Source organism: Perissodus microlepis, chromosome 15, assembly GCF_051167445.1.
Source record: "Perissodus microlepis isolate ML-2025 ecotype Zambia chromosome 15, ASM5116744v1, whole genome shotgun sequence".
NCBI classification, from domain to species: domain Eukaryota; kingdom Metazoa; phylum Chordata; class Actinopteri; order Cichliformes; family Cichlidae; genus Perissodus; species Perissodus microlepis.
Window position 1 is genome coordinate 13,676,646 of NC_140475.1, and position 16,675 is coordinate 13,693,320.

The window sequence follows — 16,675 nt, forward strand, 5'->3', positions numbered from 1 at the left end:
TTCCCTTTTCTTTTGTGTCTGATAGGTCAGTTATATTTTCAGTCTGGTTTTGTGTTGTAGTTACTTTACCCTCATGCCTAACCAGCTGAGTCCCTCACAGTCTGTGTTTTTACCCCTTTTGGAGTATTTTGGAGACAAATGCTGGACTTTGTTCTCCACTTCAGGTTGACATTATTTTGTTGATTTAGATCATAAATGCTTAGAATAAATAAGCTAATAAATGATGCATTATCACAACATTTGCACAGAACAGTAGATTTAAGCTGCAATCTCTGCATGTCTTCCTTCATTGCTTCCATGAACCTCCTTAGTGGCCTTCCGCTTTTCCTCCTGCCTGTTAGCTTCATCTTCAACATTCTTTGTATAATATATCCACCATCCCTGCTCTGTGCATGTTGAGACTACCGCCACCTCCTTACACTCTCCTCCACCTGCTTCCTAATCTCACCATAGTTGACAATGTGGTCTGCAATCATCACAATCCATGGAAACTCCAGCCTGACACTGTCCTTTAACCTCTTCATCACAATAGCGAAGAAGAAAGGCTCAGGACCATCCCTGATGTAATCCCATGCCCACGTTGAACCCCTCTGGTGCTGTGCAATACAGCAAATGTTGGTATAGAGCCAATAATAAGTAAATACAGGGTTATACCAATACTGATACGGACACTTTTAATATACCAAAGGCAGATAATATAGGGGAGAGCAGTGTGTCATCACTTATGAAATGACCACTAAAACACTGTGATGTTTTACTTTCCATGGCAACATACGCTGAACTGAGGCTAGAAACAAAGTATCAATCCTATCAACCTAGTATCGATCTGATACTGATATCAGTATATTTCGATCGGCCCGCCCATCTCTTCCTTCTGCCACTCCTACGCATACCTCACCACTATCTTGCTCATAACAAATGAATGTCAGAACTTTGGGATAAAGTATACCTGAATTCCACTTAAAGTAATACTTTGGCATTTTTCGAGGCCCGATTGGCTTTTGGGCCCTCGTGTTGGCATATTTAAAAAAAAAAAAAAATTGTAACGAAAGAAACGTAATCGTCCCTGGAGACAGTGTGTGTCACGAAGTGAAGGCTTATCTGTATTTTTTTCAAGGGCACAAAGCTGCGGCTCCCACTTCGCTTCTCAGCCGCTGTATTCAGCACTAAGACTCCTTTTCTCTGGAGCGGTCTCCGTCAGCGTCTCGCGGATGCGGGACTTTGTGGAGCAATCAGTGGACTCGAGTTCTCTGACGTCACCGCTGCTGAGAGAGAGCGTTCGGGGCATCAGCAGCAGGCTAGCTGGCTAACTGCGGCTAACGTCAGCTATGGTCCACCACCATTGTCTCATTTCTGAAATAAACAACTCATTGGAACCACTCGCATAGCTCGGAGTACGCCGGGAGCATGGGGACCGCTTGGATTTTACACTCTAGCCGAAATCGCGATAGCGCACAGGAGCGAGGTGAGAGAGGCTTGCTGCCTAACCGTTATCCATTGGTAAATGTGCTAGTTAGCTTGTTTACAGGACCACCGCAGTGAACACTGTGTGCTGGCGAGGGTACCCTCTGAATGGCTTATCTTATCTAACGTCAACTGAATATTCTGTGCTATCTGTGTTATGCTTTAGCTGTGATTCCAACTAACTACATTATAGTAGGTTCTGTCTTTAAAAAAATCAGCTAGAGAAGGTTTGGGTTTTAAATGCTCCTTTGAGAGACGTGAGCTAACTTTCACATATGAGCCACATGCTCCCGTCAGAGCACAGTAAGATGACCTGTATGTTCTGTGGATTCAGCATCACGAAGTTTGCAGTGTTTTGAAAGAGGAAACTGACCTGGTCTCTAAAAGCTGTCCCCTCTTTGCAGTGAAGTGCTTGCGACACTGATGCTAGCTGTAGGCTGTAGCTGAGAGCACTCAGGATGAGTGGGGCTGGAGAGCACACGGACATCCTGTCGGTGGGAGACGTGGTCAGAGACAGATGGAAAGTGGTAAGTCCCACTTTAGAAGGAAGAAAAATCACGCTGGTTCATTTCTTCACTATAATACACTTGTTCTGACAATGAGAATTACCTTCCTTTTCAGGCCAGGAAGATAGGTGGAGGTGGGTTTGGGGAAATCTATGAGGTTCTGGATCAGCTGAGCCAGGCCACAGTGGCATTGAAGGTTGAGTCTGCTCAGCAGCCCAAGCAGGTGCTGAAGATGGAAGTGGCTGTGCTGAAGAAGCTTCAAGGTGAGTTATACTGTGCCAAATCACTGGCAGAGTAGCTGAAGTAATTCTTGGGCAGGGTGTTTTCTGCACTTAAATGCATTTGGCACCCATCAGAGAGTTTTTGGGCTTCCACCAAAACATAAAGAAACAAAGGAAATTCACTAGGACTGCAATTTTTGAGACATATTTGTTTGTGGAGGTGAATTTATTCTGGGTTAGACTACATTTGTGTTCATGAAATGACAAAAAAACAACAGGGAGATGCAGTCTTGTGTTGTCAGGTAACGCAGACTCTTTGTCTTAACTAAATGTAGACCATTCAAAATTAAGTGCAAAGTCACTCCCCACAGGCTCAGTTTGAAAAACCCTGTTTGGGGGAAAAATAGTATGTAAGATGCCTTTTCTACCATTTCTTCCTAAAAATAGAATTTCTTTAATTCAATTAAAGTTGTTATTTCATGTAAATGTGGGTCATCTAGAGCACACAACACTGCAAAAAATGTGGTGTATCAGAATCATGCTTTGTAGCTTGTTCAAACAGGAAAGTAATGGATGACTTGTGTATTATCTCTAAGGAAATGTCTAGGAATGTACCACTTCATCGATATTTGCCTGGTTGACTGCAGTTGGTTCATTGGTAAATGACATGACATTCAGAAATGGCACTGGCTTTTTTTCTGTGGTCTCCTGTCGTTTTTGCAGTCTTTATAAAGGGTGTGATACAAAGCTGAGATAATTCTTCTTTTCCCCTTGTGCAAAATGGAATATGTAACAGAAATGCAAACTATACAAAAAGAAGAAGAAGAGCAAATTCTTGTTTTGTACATTGGCTTTTGTACATTATCTTATTATTACACATAATCGGTGCTGGAAAATATGTATTACTGAAAGAAATGTGTGTATATATTTTATATACTTTATATATTTATTTGCTTTTATAAAAATATGTACCGTATACAGTATAATTCTAATAAATAATAATAAAAAATAGATATCTTGGTTCAGATTTACTAAGCCAGGCTGGAGGCATTAAAAATGCGCAGATGATGGAAGGGTGTAAAATTCTTCGGGTGGTCTACTAACAGTGCAGTAAATTCATTTTCAGCTCATTTAAGTAATGACCAGCAATCTTCCAACAGCAGTGCAAATTAGCAGCTCATACATGAGGGAGAGAGTACTCTACTAACAAAAATGATACAGTGTAACACAGTTTTACACATTTTCTTTATATCATAGAAATTTAGACCAATGATAGGCAGCTGAAGGAGAATCATCTTGTTTCTGATATAATGGCTAACTCTTCTCATCTATCTTAGAGGTTGAGACAGCTGTGCTCTGGATACGTCTGACAGCTCAAGTGGTGCAGAACTTTTTCTCGATCTCTGTGTGAAGCTGAAATCTGTCAGTAACAGCTGACCTGTACGACATGTAGAGGAGCAGAAAACTTTATTTGCTGTCACATCCTGACCCATACACATATTGAACTTACTGTTGATTCTTACTGTTAATGTGCTCTCTGCGTTTTTTTTCTGCCTGCCACGTGAGGCTACAGTCAGTATTGCATGGCGTAGGAGTCAGACGTGAATCCAACACATTTCAGATGCGTCCTGTTAATTGCTTCATTTTCTCTGACATTTTATTATTGCATGTCGTAGATCTGTTACTGGAGAGCAAAATAAAAAACTGCATTGGAGTCGATTTGTAATGGAGCAGAGCGCTGTATGCAGACACACTCATCTGTGTGTTGAAATATGAATTAAAAACCCGAAACACTGTAAACACATTGCTGACTGTATAAAGTAAGTTGGCTGTCTGTTATACCCAATACACGACACAACCTTGTACAGTGATGAGCCACCTCTAATTCCTTTATATTTTGGTAGGGAAATGGGTATGCTTTCACTGCAATGGCAGTGTGTTTGACATCATTGTCGTGGTAACAAATAAAGTCATTGCCAGTCAAATACGTCCCAGATGATGGATCAAAACCTCGTTCCTGATCTTCTCTATACATATTGATGATAATTGGATTAATCACTCCATAAGACCAGTTACCAGACGTGTTGATTTGGGCTAGTATTTCTTTTTAGCCTGCCTTTTCTTCTTTTGTTCTCCACTTGTCCAGTTTCCTTAGATTTTTCTAAGGACACGCTTAACACCATGCAAATGTGCCAAATGATCAGCTAATAGTTCTTTGGGAATCACCGTGTTGATGTTTATCAAACTGTTATCTTTGACGTTTTTCCTTGAGTCAGCTAAAAACATTGGAATGAGTCATGTTTTTTGCAACAGGCTGCTAGTATTAAGAATGCCTAAAGATGCATTTTAAGAACTGGTTCTTTGCTGACTTTTCTGTTATGTGGAGACAGCTCTGGTTCATCAAGTTAGGTGCTTTTTTATATGCAAACAAACAAATAAAAATCATTCCTTTGACAATGGGCCGGTAAAAAGTCTAGACGGAAAATGAGTGGAAAAGCAACCAATGTCCAAAGATGAACTATTGCTCTAAAAAATACAAGAAAGCCTGACTCATTTGAAGCAAAAAATAAAGAAATGAGTGGTGGCTCAAGACTTTTGCACAGCACTGTATATCTTGTATAGGAATCTAATCCTTTGATGGGCTAGGCTCTAAACAGGTTCAGCGTCAGACTAGGTAAAGAGCTGCAAGGCACACACAGATTTGAGTCATCCACCCTTGCTAGGTGTGCGCTTGTTCTCGTAACACATTCCCTGTCATTCGAATAAATTCAGATTTGTAGAAGCAACAATCACAATCACAGACATGGTATAAAACACGCTTTTTTCTGTGTTAAATTTAGCACAATTTGCAGTAACTTTCCAGCCATAAATCGTATTAATAGCTTAAATTACTCTCTGCCAGTGTTGGTCAAGTTACTTGAAAAAAGTAATCAGTAACTAATTACTGATTACTTCCCCCCAAAAGTAATCCCGTTACTTTACTGATTACTTATTTTCAAAAGTAATTAATTACTTAGTTACTTTTTAAAAACACGATTTACAACCTGAATAGGTGATAAAGCGATAGATCTTTCAGCCCAATTCTACTTTTTCTGCATAATCCATCATACAAAATGTAATCAAATAGAAACGTCTCTTTTTAAAACTTGTTTTATTAGTTTTAATCTTTTAACTTTATGCATCAAGCAAAAATTTAATTATATGCAACATTCTCTGACTGGAAGAAATTTGTTTAACATTTAAACGTATTTTCTGCACATTCCAGCACATAAAATAAAATATTTTTTTGTGTTTACACTCAGTCTTTCAAATAGATGCAAGGAAAACACAGCAGAAAATAAATAAAATCAAACACTAGCGGTCCTGTTGCTCTATTTTCACCTGTAAAGCAGGAGTAGGGTAGGCGGAGGTTTACCCTGGTGCAGGTGTGCCGCAGCGGTCAGTTGAAGAATCTGAGAGTTTCTCTGTGAATTTCCCATTACGTGGTAGCGCACTCGGTGCTTGCTTGGAAGTTTAGGGGTTTTTTTCGGTGTAAAAAGAAGTTTTCTTCCCACGCACAACGGACACTAATGTTTTTGTCGCTTTTTATGGAATCAAACTCAAAATAAGGTCAGTACTTCCACGCTTTAAACGCCGCACTCGATATATTATCCATTGTTGATCTGCACACAGCTGTTGTCACGAACGTCGCACTCGCTTATGTCACTGTCATGAGGTATTCTCGCAAAAAAATCACGGTTTTAGTAACGCAGAGTGCTTACGGGAAAGTAACGGTAATCCCTTACTTTACTCGTTACTTGAAAAAAGTAATCGGATTACAGTAACGCGTTACTGCCCATCTCTGTTCTCTGCCCCCCAAATTTTCTGGAGCAAAAGTAGCACTGACTCTGAACCTTATTAGTAAATCCTGATGGTAGTTTTTCAACACCAAATAGGGGTTTGAACATGAAGATGGGCATAGCTCAAACAATCTTTCTTTCACAGGCAAGGACCACGTGTGTCGCTTTGTGGGCTGTGGTAGGAATGATCGCTTCAACTATGTGGTGATGGAACTCCAGGTAAGAGCCTTGCAAATCAGCAGTAGTTTATTTAATCTTTTCTACTTCTTAAATTTGACAGTGTTGACTTTCTCTCTGAAGGGAAGGAACCTTGCAGATTTGCGCAGAACGATGACCCGCGGTACCTTTTCCGTCTCCACAACTTTAAGACTTGGCAAGCAGATTTTAGAGGCCATTGAAAGCATCCATTCTGTCGGCTTCCTGCACCGTGACATTAAACCAGTAAGTCGACCGTTGGGTTAGATCTTGTTTTATTTGAATATCACAAAAAGAAACTTTTAAACTTGTTTGTTTCTGTTAAAATTGTAGTCAAACTTTGCGATGGGAAGACTAGCCAGCACCTGCAGGTGCTGCTACATGCTCGATTTTGGTTTGGCCCGTCAGTTCACCAACTCCAGCCAGGAAGTCCGTCCAGTAAGTACTCTGTGCCGATTATACTAGAGCATAGTTTGGCTTTAAATCATAAAGGTACTTATATACATAATTATATGCTGAGAAATGGTTTTATAGCATAGTCTGCCAGCTGTTAAATTGTTTTTTTTGGAAATTGATTTTAAATAGTGCCCAAAATAAATCAAAAAGAAATTAGAAATGCATCACCCATGTTCTGTATATAAAAGTGCCAGTATGTATGTACACACGTAGACTCCCTGTGTAATGTTGTGCAGTTTAAAATCCTAACTTGATGTTAAACAAAAAAATATTGCTCTAGAACACCAGAGCGTGATCCAGGTGTAATCTAGGGATTACAGAGTCAGAGGTATACATTAGAGTTCACACACAACTGCTGCTTTAACTCAGCATGTCATCATGTGACGTGAGCCTGGGACTGCACACTCAGAGCTAAAGTGTGTTACCTATGAGTTTTAAATGTGGTTTTAGCTTTGTGCTTGCTTTACATTTACACCCGTTTATCACTATCACTCTGCCAAATATCTCTTTTCTTTCAGCCTCGTCCCGTGGCAGGCTTCAGAGGAACTGTGCGATACGCTTCAATCAATGCTCACAAGAATAAGGTGAGCTTGCACTGTAGATGTATTGAGCACATCGATTATATGGAAGTTGGATGTAGCCACTGAGTCTGAAAAGTGAAGTGCCTTAAACTTAGCTTCTCTTTAATGGCCAGCAGGGGGCGACTCCTGTGGTTACAAAATAGAGTTTGGGTTGTATAGAAGTCTATGGGAAAACAGACCTTGCCTCCTTCACTCTGTGACCTCATCTTATCTTCCCTAACGAGTTAATGACCCAGTGGCTGGTTTCAGATCATAATGAATAAAACATGAAGTTTGTCAGTCTAAGAGTCAGAAAAGAGGGTTGTCTGGAATATGCTCAAATCATGTCTCAGATCCAGTTTTTAGAATCCAGTAGGTGAGTATGGTGAAAATTGCTCAAATTGGGGCTTCATAACAAAACTTCACTAATCATATGGTGACATCACAGTGGCAGTGAGGAAACACTATTCCTGAGTATATACGTCTAGTTTTGGGAGCATATGTGTTTGTCATAGACATGGCAGGAAAGTCAAAATCCCTGCTGGCATTAGGTCCAATTTTACCCTTTAACCCCCGTGCCCCTTTTTCTTGTGTCCAAATTTGCAGGAAATGGGTCGTCACGATGACCTGTGGTCGCTCTTCTACATGCTGGTAGAATTTATGGTTGGTCAGCTTCCCTGGAGAAAAATTAAGGACAAAGTATGTGCCTCAGTGACTTCATTACTACATTTTAGCAATACACTGTAAGGTCATCCTCTCACTCTTTTCCCTCCTGTCTTCCCAGGAGCAAGTAGGAAATCTAAAAGAGACATACGATCATCGACTCATGCTGAAGCACCTTCCCTCAGAGTTTAGTACCTTCTTGGAGCACATCATGACCTTGGACTATTACACTAAGCCTGACTATCAGGTTGGCATTCACTCCCTTGTTTGGCTTATTTTGCATGTGCTGTTTTTTCTTCTGCAACTGTAAAATGCTGATGCATGTGTTTTCTTTTTATTCTCCGTGACAGCTCCTGATGTCAGTGTTCGAGAATGCCATGAAGAGCCACAACGTGCTGGAGAATGACCCCTATGACTGGGAGAAATGTGATTCAGAGGATATGCTGACCATCACTGCCGCAGCAACCACTGCTCAGCAGCTCACCCGCCTCACGCCAGCATACTTAGGGTACGTGTTTGAAATGCCGTAGGTCCATCGTTTAACTCACACTTCCTTCACACTCGGTTGGGTATGCGCTCAGTTATATAGCTGCAGCTTTTTTTAGACTTGAAATCTGCACAGTCAGATATCCCTGAGAAATCACTGCTCTAAATTATGTTATGGGAACGAGTTGCAAGGTGACCTTCCGGTCTCTTCCACAGGATGGCCAATGCTTCAGTGCTGCCAGGCGAGCTGCAGAGGGAGAACACTGAGGATGTCCTGCAAGGGGAGCGCCTCAGTGACGCTGACAACTGCCCCCCGATCCCCACGCCGACCACCCCTGGTGCAGACGTATGGGAAGAGATGGACCGTAACAAAAACCATAAACACGCTCAGCCAATGATCAGGAAGGTCAGTGGAATGTACTTTAATGTAAAGTATGATGCTCTTAGCTCTGGATGTAATATTCATACAGTACTGCTGCTCTTTTGTGCTGTCGGGTGGATCATTTTGCAACACTACGCTGGCTGCTCATGCCCCCCAGTCATTACACATCATCACCGAGTGTTTCCCATAAATATGATTTAAGAATACATTTATTTTTCAATGAGAAAAGCTCTCTCTGACTCTGCTCCTACATTTTCCTCTGCTAAACTTTGGTTGAAATTGCTCACTGTCTTCCTGACGAATTGGTAAAGAAGAAACAACTTGGGCTGCCTTCCCCTCTTTTTAAAGTGTCTTGCTACAGTTTCTGAAACTCCTTCTTCCGCTTTCTTTTTTTTCCCCAGGTTGTGAGTGAGGATGAACACAGTCAGAACCAGGGAAACCAAAGTCCAAACACCGGCTCCATGCAGAGCTCACCTAGACGGGTGCGTTCAGAGACCATGTTTTTGGAACGGGCTGCACCGTTGCTCCGGAGGATGAGACACAGCCAGAGCTTGGCTTTTGAAAAGAGGCTCGGACCAGAACCCAAGCCCACCATTGAGCGATTCCTTGAAGCCTAGTCAGTAATTAAAAATTACAATTAAACAAAAGCTTCAGCCTTTAAGCAGACGCATTCTTACCTTAATGCTTACAATGTGTCATTTCAGCCTGGGCAAACAGCGGCCTGTCCTTTCTCATGTTGGAGAAAAGTCAATTCCTGAAAAAGGCCCTGAGCAGCAGATGTCTTCCTGCAATGAAGAGCGCTCTGGCACAGCAACCCCCGACCCAGAGGAAGCCGCAGCAAGCAGCGGCTTTGTTGCTGTAAACTTTAGTCCCGTGCCTCAAGAGGGAGACTCTCAGGAGTGGGTGATGCTGGAGCTAGAGCAAGGATCTGGAGGAAGCAAGCCAGCAGCAGAAGCATCACACGAGGGCATGCCCGGGTCTCACATTGCTGTTGAGACGGAGAACCACTCGTCCGAGCGGCAGGATGGCCAGTCCACCGGTGTGCCCAGCAGCCCTGTGCTGTCACAGATGGCCATGCCTGGCACGTGGTTACTGGGACACAGGAGGCTGCCGGGCATGCTGGGACAAATGCCTTCAGTCATTATGGGAAGGTCCCAGATGGAGCAGGTAGGAATAACAATAATCTTGTTGTACATTAACTGAGATCAACACAGGGGAGATGAATTCGACTAAACAGGTTCAACTTAAGGCTGACTTCACAAAGAGTTTCCACAGTTGCTATGCAAATGTAGATGCAATTTGAATGTTTGATGGATAATTTTAAGAATAAAATTTAACAGCGTACAGCAGCAAAGAAATATCCAGTTATTACATGCAAGGTTAATATTATATCAGTTAGCTATTGTCTTTAATCTTAAATGTTATTCCCATCTAATAATCATCTAATTCCCTTCAGTCCTCCAGCTGTGCGCCACAATCACCTGTACAGGAGAGGAGTGATGCAATACCTCTAGAGGCACCATGTGGTAAATCTGAGGAAGGGAAGTTGGACTTGGCTCCTGTCCCAAGCCTTGCCAAAGGCCCCACAGCTCATCTGGCCAACGACAGAGACCCAGAGAGCGATTCTGGTCTGCCCGATCGCTCATCGGAGCCGAATCAGCAGCCTCAAGCCGATACTGTGGGCGGTGCTGTGGAGAGCACAGTCACCGTGTCCTCCTCGCCGCCTCCTGCTCTGCTCAAACGAAGGGACTCTCCCTCATCGCCAAGGTTGAGTCGAATCCCTGTCCGAGATCCCAGCAACCCCCTGGACTCTCCGAGCAGGGACTTGAACATAGAGAAGCGTAACCGCTGGAGCAGTCCCATCCCTGGCTCCCCCACCCACTCACCCTCTCCATCTCTGTCCTGTGACAACCTCCCCTCCGCCCTGCCCAGAGACAGGCTCTCCTCCGACCGAGGCTCCAGATCCGACTGTGCAGGAGAAGACCCACTCTCGCTTTCCTTGTCATCATGCAGTAAAAGTAAAATCCCACGTCCTGTGAGTGCCACGTTTGTGCCGGAGCAACTCACTAGCAGGTTTCTGCCCCGGCCACCTCCTGGGAAACCGCCCATCCGCCCATGTGTAGACAACAGGTATGTGGTCCAGACTGTGGAAATGTGATACAATCATTGTTTCCCAGTAGTTTTTTTTTTTTCTCACCTGCCCAAGAAAATGAAATGATCTATAATTGATGTACTACTAATAACAATCCACTCATTCCTGTTCTGAATGTTCAGCTGCTGCTAACCAGTTAACTCTAAACTCTGAACCAGTAAGCAGTAAAATTTGCAAATGTCTGATGTGATTTGTGTGTAACTTTTGAGGACTCATGAATGCCCGCTCTAATCCACACTCAAATACGAAGCAATTTGACCAAACATAAAATTAATTTACAAATGCATACGATTTTACGATGCATGCGCACGTGGAGATTTGAGACTAATTTCATGCTGCCGGCTTCGGACAGATCCATGAATGTACGCAGTAGTCAACTCCCAGTGTAAAACTGGGACATCTGGGCAATACATAACTGTATATCTAACACAGCAGAGACAAAACAAATTTGTGTTGTCAACAAAAGTGACAAAAGAAATGAAACTACAGCCCTACATTAAAAAAATCAACTATATGATTCTATTTGAGAAAGTTGAGTTTTAAAAAAAGTGAAAATAGGGCAAATAATAATCTTTTTTTTCTTTGACTGCACAAAAATCAAAGCATCCATCCGTCATATTAAGTCTGTTTGAAAACAAACAACAACAAAAGGATGGACACTGCCAATAGGATAAGCATACAATGAAACTGGAAGCACTGCTGAACTTTGTGTATACAGACAAACATAAATAATCATACTATTAAAATAACAGAATAATAAAAAATAGGTTCTTTGCTATAATAAATTAGAACGATAAATAAATATGTAATAATCCTAATGATAGCAGCTAATACTAATACACAGTAATTCAAATAGCTGCTGAGAATTTGTTTTGGGTTTTTTTTTGTTTTTTTGCAGACGGCGGCGGTTAAGGGTGCGTGCCAGCAGCACCAGCGACGCAGACTTCCTGGCGAGCCTGACCCAGCTGATGCAGGACCGCAGCGGGATGCTCTTCAGCCCGCCTCCTTGCCCTCGCAGCTCATCTTCCTCCCTACAGCGTTCGCTCAGCTCCTCCCCGTCCCGGGAGCTCCGCGACGGCGGGGCACTGCAGGGCCGTAGCCGCTCTCCGTCTAGCTTATCTGGCTCCCCTCCTCGGCACGCTCACCCTCCGGACAGGTCTGGCGGGCTGGGTCAGTGGAGCCACGGCTCCAGAGGAAGGGGTTCGATCTACGAGGGTAAAGGCTCCGGCAAAGTGACTTGATGTGGCCGTGTTTCCACACAAATGACTGATCCGTATCGTGCAACTTGTAGCGAGAGGCTGCCTCACATCCAGTCACCCCGATAGCATGTGTAAATATGGTATTTACTCAAGGGAATGTACTGTATGTAATGTAAAGTGTATGATAAATTGTATTTATTTATTTATTCATTCATTCCTTGGATGTGTCTCTCAGAATACTTGACTTTGGTGGCTTGATACCTGCAGCAGAAACACAAATAGTGAGAAAATCTTGAAATTGCCAACTTTTACCTCTCATATCACTACACTCTCTTAACACTCCATATAGGCCTACTATGAGACCAAAAAGGTTATGTTTAATACTTGAGGGATGTAAAGAAACCTAAAATAAAGTAATGCTAATTGTAGATATGTACCATTAGGAAAATGGTATACACTAATAGAGACCATGTACTCACATTTAGAACACTACAGTAGTAAACAACACCACAAGCAGCACACAGACATCAGCATTCATGTATAGAAGCAGGGCATGCAGTCCCATATTGACCTCACTCCTGTAAAACTGCTAGATTAATTATAGTATGTAACAATGAATTGCTCATTTTGGCATATCAGAGTGTAATAGTGTGCTCTTACTTTGCTATAAAGTATTTAACATGCAGAAGGCATCAGCATATTAGAATGTACATGTTTAAGTGCACTCATACTTTAGTATTGTAAACGTGCATGAGTGTCATTGCAAATGATTTCTGGGTTGTTTTTTTTTGTTTTTTTATTTGTACAATCGGCTGAAGCATCTGCATTTTTATTGAGCTGCTTCTGATCAAAATACATCCATGACATAGACCAGCAATGACTTGGACTATTCCTTCTCATGAGTTTAAAATTGTATCTGGGGCGATCGTGGCTCAAGAGTTGGGAGTTCGCCTTGTAATCGGAAGGTTGCCGGTTCGAGCCCCGGCTTGGACAGTCTCGGTCGTTGTGTCCTTGGGCGAGACACTTCACCCGTTGCCTACTGGTGGTGGTCAGAGGGCCCGGTGGCGCCAGTGTTCGGCAGCCTCGCCTCTGTCAGTGCGCCCCGGGGCAGCTGTGGCTACAATGTAGCTTGCCATCACCAGTGTGTGAATGTGTGTGTGAATGTGTGTGTGAATGGGTGGATGACTGGATGCTTAAAGCGCTTTGGGGTCCTTAGGCTATACAAATACAGGCCATTTTACCATTTTGTTGTTGTGCTTCATGCTTATCTTAAAGACAGTTTTAATATAGTTTACATTATAAGTAAGTAAACAAATGACAGCTCCCCAAAAAAAGGTTTTCCACCCCTTTACGTCTCTGCTCCTTGATAATTAACAGAATTTCTGCAAACAGTTTCTGTTAGAATCAGCCAGTTATCAGATAAGGGGGAAAGAATGCACAGATGAACCTCGACTGAGCACGCTCAAGTGAAAAAGTGAGGTCAGACAACATCTAATATTTAGATAAAGGTAGATTAACTATACATCACACTGTGTGGTCTTTAAGATATGATGAGGCCTGATTACCTGCATACAGTAGTTCATGATACTGTGATGATCACATTATCAGCTTAATACAGTACTTCTCTCCTGGAGTGGAGGCTTACTTGTTGTCCTAAAAGTAGAATGTAAGACAGAGACTTCACCTATCACAGCCCTCTACTTAGTTGTGCTGCAACAGGACTTCCCGTGATGCACTGAGCACTACAATTCCATTGATGTGCCATGATGTGATAATGTTTGTCTACTCAATCCCAGTTTGTGTTTTATCGTCATCTCTCTGTGTTCTTTTCTTTCCTTTTCCCTCATCTCCCCCAGTTGTTTATAGCAGAAAACCACCCCTCCCTAAGCCTGGTTCTGGTCTCTTCCTGTTAAAAGAGAGTTCTTCTTTTCCACTGTTGCCAAGTGTTTCCTCTTAGGGGATTGTGTGATTATTGGGATTTTCCCTCAAATATTGTAGGGTATTTGTTGGCTCCATATTTTAGTGGATTGCATGTTTGTTTGGTAAATGAAAGGTGGCAAATCTGCTTTGGGGTTACGTCAGGGTGAGCATGCAGAATCAAACACCAAATCTAACATGTATAACTACTCGCTGTGACAAAAGAGCAGCCAAGGGTTTCATTTTAAGATCTTTAGTATTAGTGCAATATAAATGCAAGTGAACCAAAATGGGAATTTGCTGGCACCAGTGTACAACTTCAACAGTTCCATTAGTGAAAATGTCTTAACATTTAAATGCTAATTTATTTATTTTTTTAGATGTAAAGTAAAACAAGTGTTCTGGATTTCATAGCATCATCCAACATGCAGGAAAGTGTAAGAAAAATCTTTATAGTATAAAATATCTTTATTTACAATATAAGGTAAGCTGACAGTTTATGTCATAATGAAAGGTCTTTAAAAGTTATGCATACATATATTCTGCTCTCCTCCAATTAGCATACAGTAGTTCATAAACAGCCAGGAACTGCACCAAATGTATGACATGCTTAATTATAGAAGGACAAAACTTTGAGCGGATGACAAAAATGGTTGGAACCCTAAATGAGAAGCCAGCACCACATGAAACCTAAAAACCACAGGTTTCTTTTGAGGTCTAGAAGAGCGGCGCAGACTGTCTGGGGTCGTCTGGTAAAACGCTGATGGAGTCCTCCGCCTTTCCACACAGCATGCAGAGCATAGTGTACTCCTGGACAACACAGAAAAAGACCCGTAAAGTAACAGAATCCACAGTGTGAATCTCGACCGGTTTGGTGACGACAGCGCTACTTGCCTGATATTCATCGACAACAGAGAATGTGTATTCGTGCCTGGCGATGACGTGGTCACAGTTTTTACAAACATCTGGAAAGACAAACAGGTGACGGCATTATTTTTAAACTTGCTTCTGGATGGGTTTTCCCACAGTCTGGAAGTAAAATAAAACAACAGCAAAAAAAAAAGACAGATTTACCATAAACTACTGTGTGTGACCATTTTGATGTAATAATAATAACAACACTATATCTAGGAGGAAAGAAACTTGTTGCATCCTATTACAGTGCCACGCTCTGATTCGGTGAGCTCTTTAGAACGACCCATTCTCTCACAAATGTTTGTAAAGGCAGACTGCAAGGCTACGTGATTGATTTTACACATCTAAATTAAAATACTTAACATACTTTTGAATTCTAAATTAAGATTAAAACTAAATTAAGATACCCTTGTGCATACAAATACTAAAGCATGATGGATAATGAAGTCACTATATGTGAAAGTCCCAAAAAAGTTGATTCTGTTCATCTGGACGTCATGTTTTCGGCGGGAGAAACGTTTCATCACTCATCCAAGTGACTTCTTTAGTCTCACCTGACTGCACGTTTCTTTAGAAAAAAATGCAAGTAATCTCTTTTAGCCCAACATTCAGGCTTCAGACTGCCATATCCATAATATGGTCACCTCAGACATCCCCAATCAGAAGAAGCTTGGCCTAAAAAGGGAGAGTCTGTTTTGTGTCATCCACTCATTTCATGTAGTGGATGAGGGCGCACCCAGGCCCAGCTTAAGATGAATGTGAATGAAATCAAAGCTACTCTAGTAGATTGCATAAATACAGTTACAGAGCTGTACATGAGAGTAAGGGGTCATCTTTAAAGACTTTCCACAAGCTTTTGGAATTTGGCTCTTATCCATCTACAAGAGCACTTATGTATCGTCCAGAGGTTATGGGATTTTCCATGGAACCCACTACGTGGAAAGGGAAATAAAAAAATTGCAAGGACAGTTTTCTATAAGATGTCAGTGCAGCCATACAGGTCCTTCTCCAAACCTAACAGACTTCCTGGGAGTACATAACAGTAGGTGGGGTGTGGGCCACATACTACCGCCCCATTGAAGTGCATTTTTATCTGGTGGCACAGCTATTATCTTCAGGTTTCCTCTTCTAGTTGGAGCACTGTTGGGAGAGACTAACGGTCATATGTGACGATCTCTTCTCCATCATCGTCCTCGGTGGCCTTGTTGCTGATCATCACGAAGTCCCTGTGATGGCAGTTGGCACAGCCCAGGTAGTTCATCAAGTAGGAGCCGTTCTCCAGACAAGTGTTACCCTGTGCGGGGAATAAAGCATTGCAAACATATTTTGGCTCCTTAACGTGATTCTTAAGTATTTTATCAGAGCATCACTGTTTGTTTTGGATTGTTTACCAAACGGAAGTGAGATAAACGTCACTCATAGCTAAGTGTAGCGTTAGCTGGACGGGGTACTTTAAGTTTAGTCACTCGGTATCATCAACTTACCCGGTCCGGATACTCTTTCTGCACACAGCCGTTGCACATTTTAACCAAATAAAATTTTAACTAATTAAAATAATTATAATTATTAAAGGGGGAAAAACGCCACACATACAGTAACACCCAGCTAACAAATATGTAGAAAAACCGCCTCTTCCGCACGGGACGGCGATCTCTGTAGCCCAACCAGAGCTGTAAAACATCCTGAACGGCGGACATTGCTCGAAATCCTTCTACTTGCC

General features: G+C 42.1%; 2 protein-coding genes across 2 annotated transcripts; one reads left to right on the forward strand and one right to left on the reverse strand.

Moving 5' to 3' along the window:
- Positions 1–1,113: 1,113 nt before the first annotated feature.
- On the forward strand, positions 1,114–12,993 carry ttbk2b (tau tubulin kinase 2b). Its single transcript, XM_084954285.1, has 15 exons — positions 1,114–1,465; positions 1,869–1,991; positions 2,086–2,233; positions 6,176–6,249; positions 6,331–6,471; positions 6,559–6,663; positions 7,200–7,265; positions 7,848–7,940; positions 8,026–8,151; positions 8,255–8,412; positions 8,607–8,796; positions 9,174–9,388; positions 9,477–9,939; positions 10,229–10,902; positions 11,823–12,993. Exons 2-15 carry the CDS (start codon positions 1,923–1,925, stop codon positions 12,163–12,165), a joined length of 2,865 nt encoding a protein of 954 aa, XP_084810411.1. The 5' UTR covers positions 1,114–1,465; positions 1,869–1,922; the 3' UTR covers positions 12,166–12,993.
- A 1,284-nt stretch (positions 12,994–14,277) lies between these two features.
- churc1 (churchill domain containing 1) lies at positions 14,278–16,613 on the reverse strand. The gene is made up of 4 exons (XM_084954308.1): positions 16,440–16,613; positions 16,114–16,249; positions 14,935–15,005; positions 14,278–14,850 (listed from the first exon to the last, which is right to left on the reverse strand). Exons 1-4 carry the CDS (start codon positions 16,476–16,478, stop codon positions 14,758–14,760), a joined length of 339 nt encoding a protein of 112 aa, XP_084810434.1. The 5' UTR covers positions 16,479–16,613; the 3' UTR covers positions 14,278–14,757.
- Between the last annotated feature and the right edge of the window lie 62 nt (positions 16,614–16,675).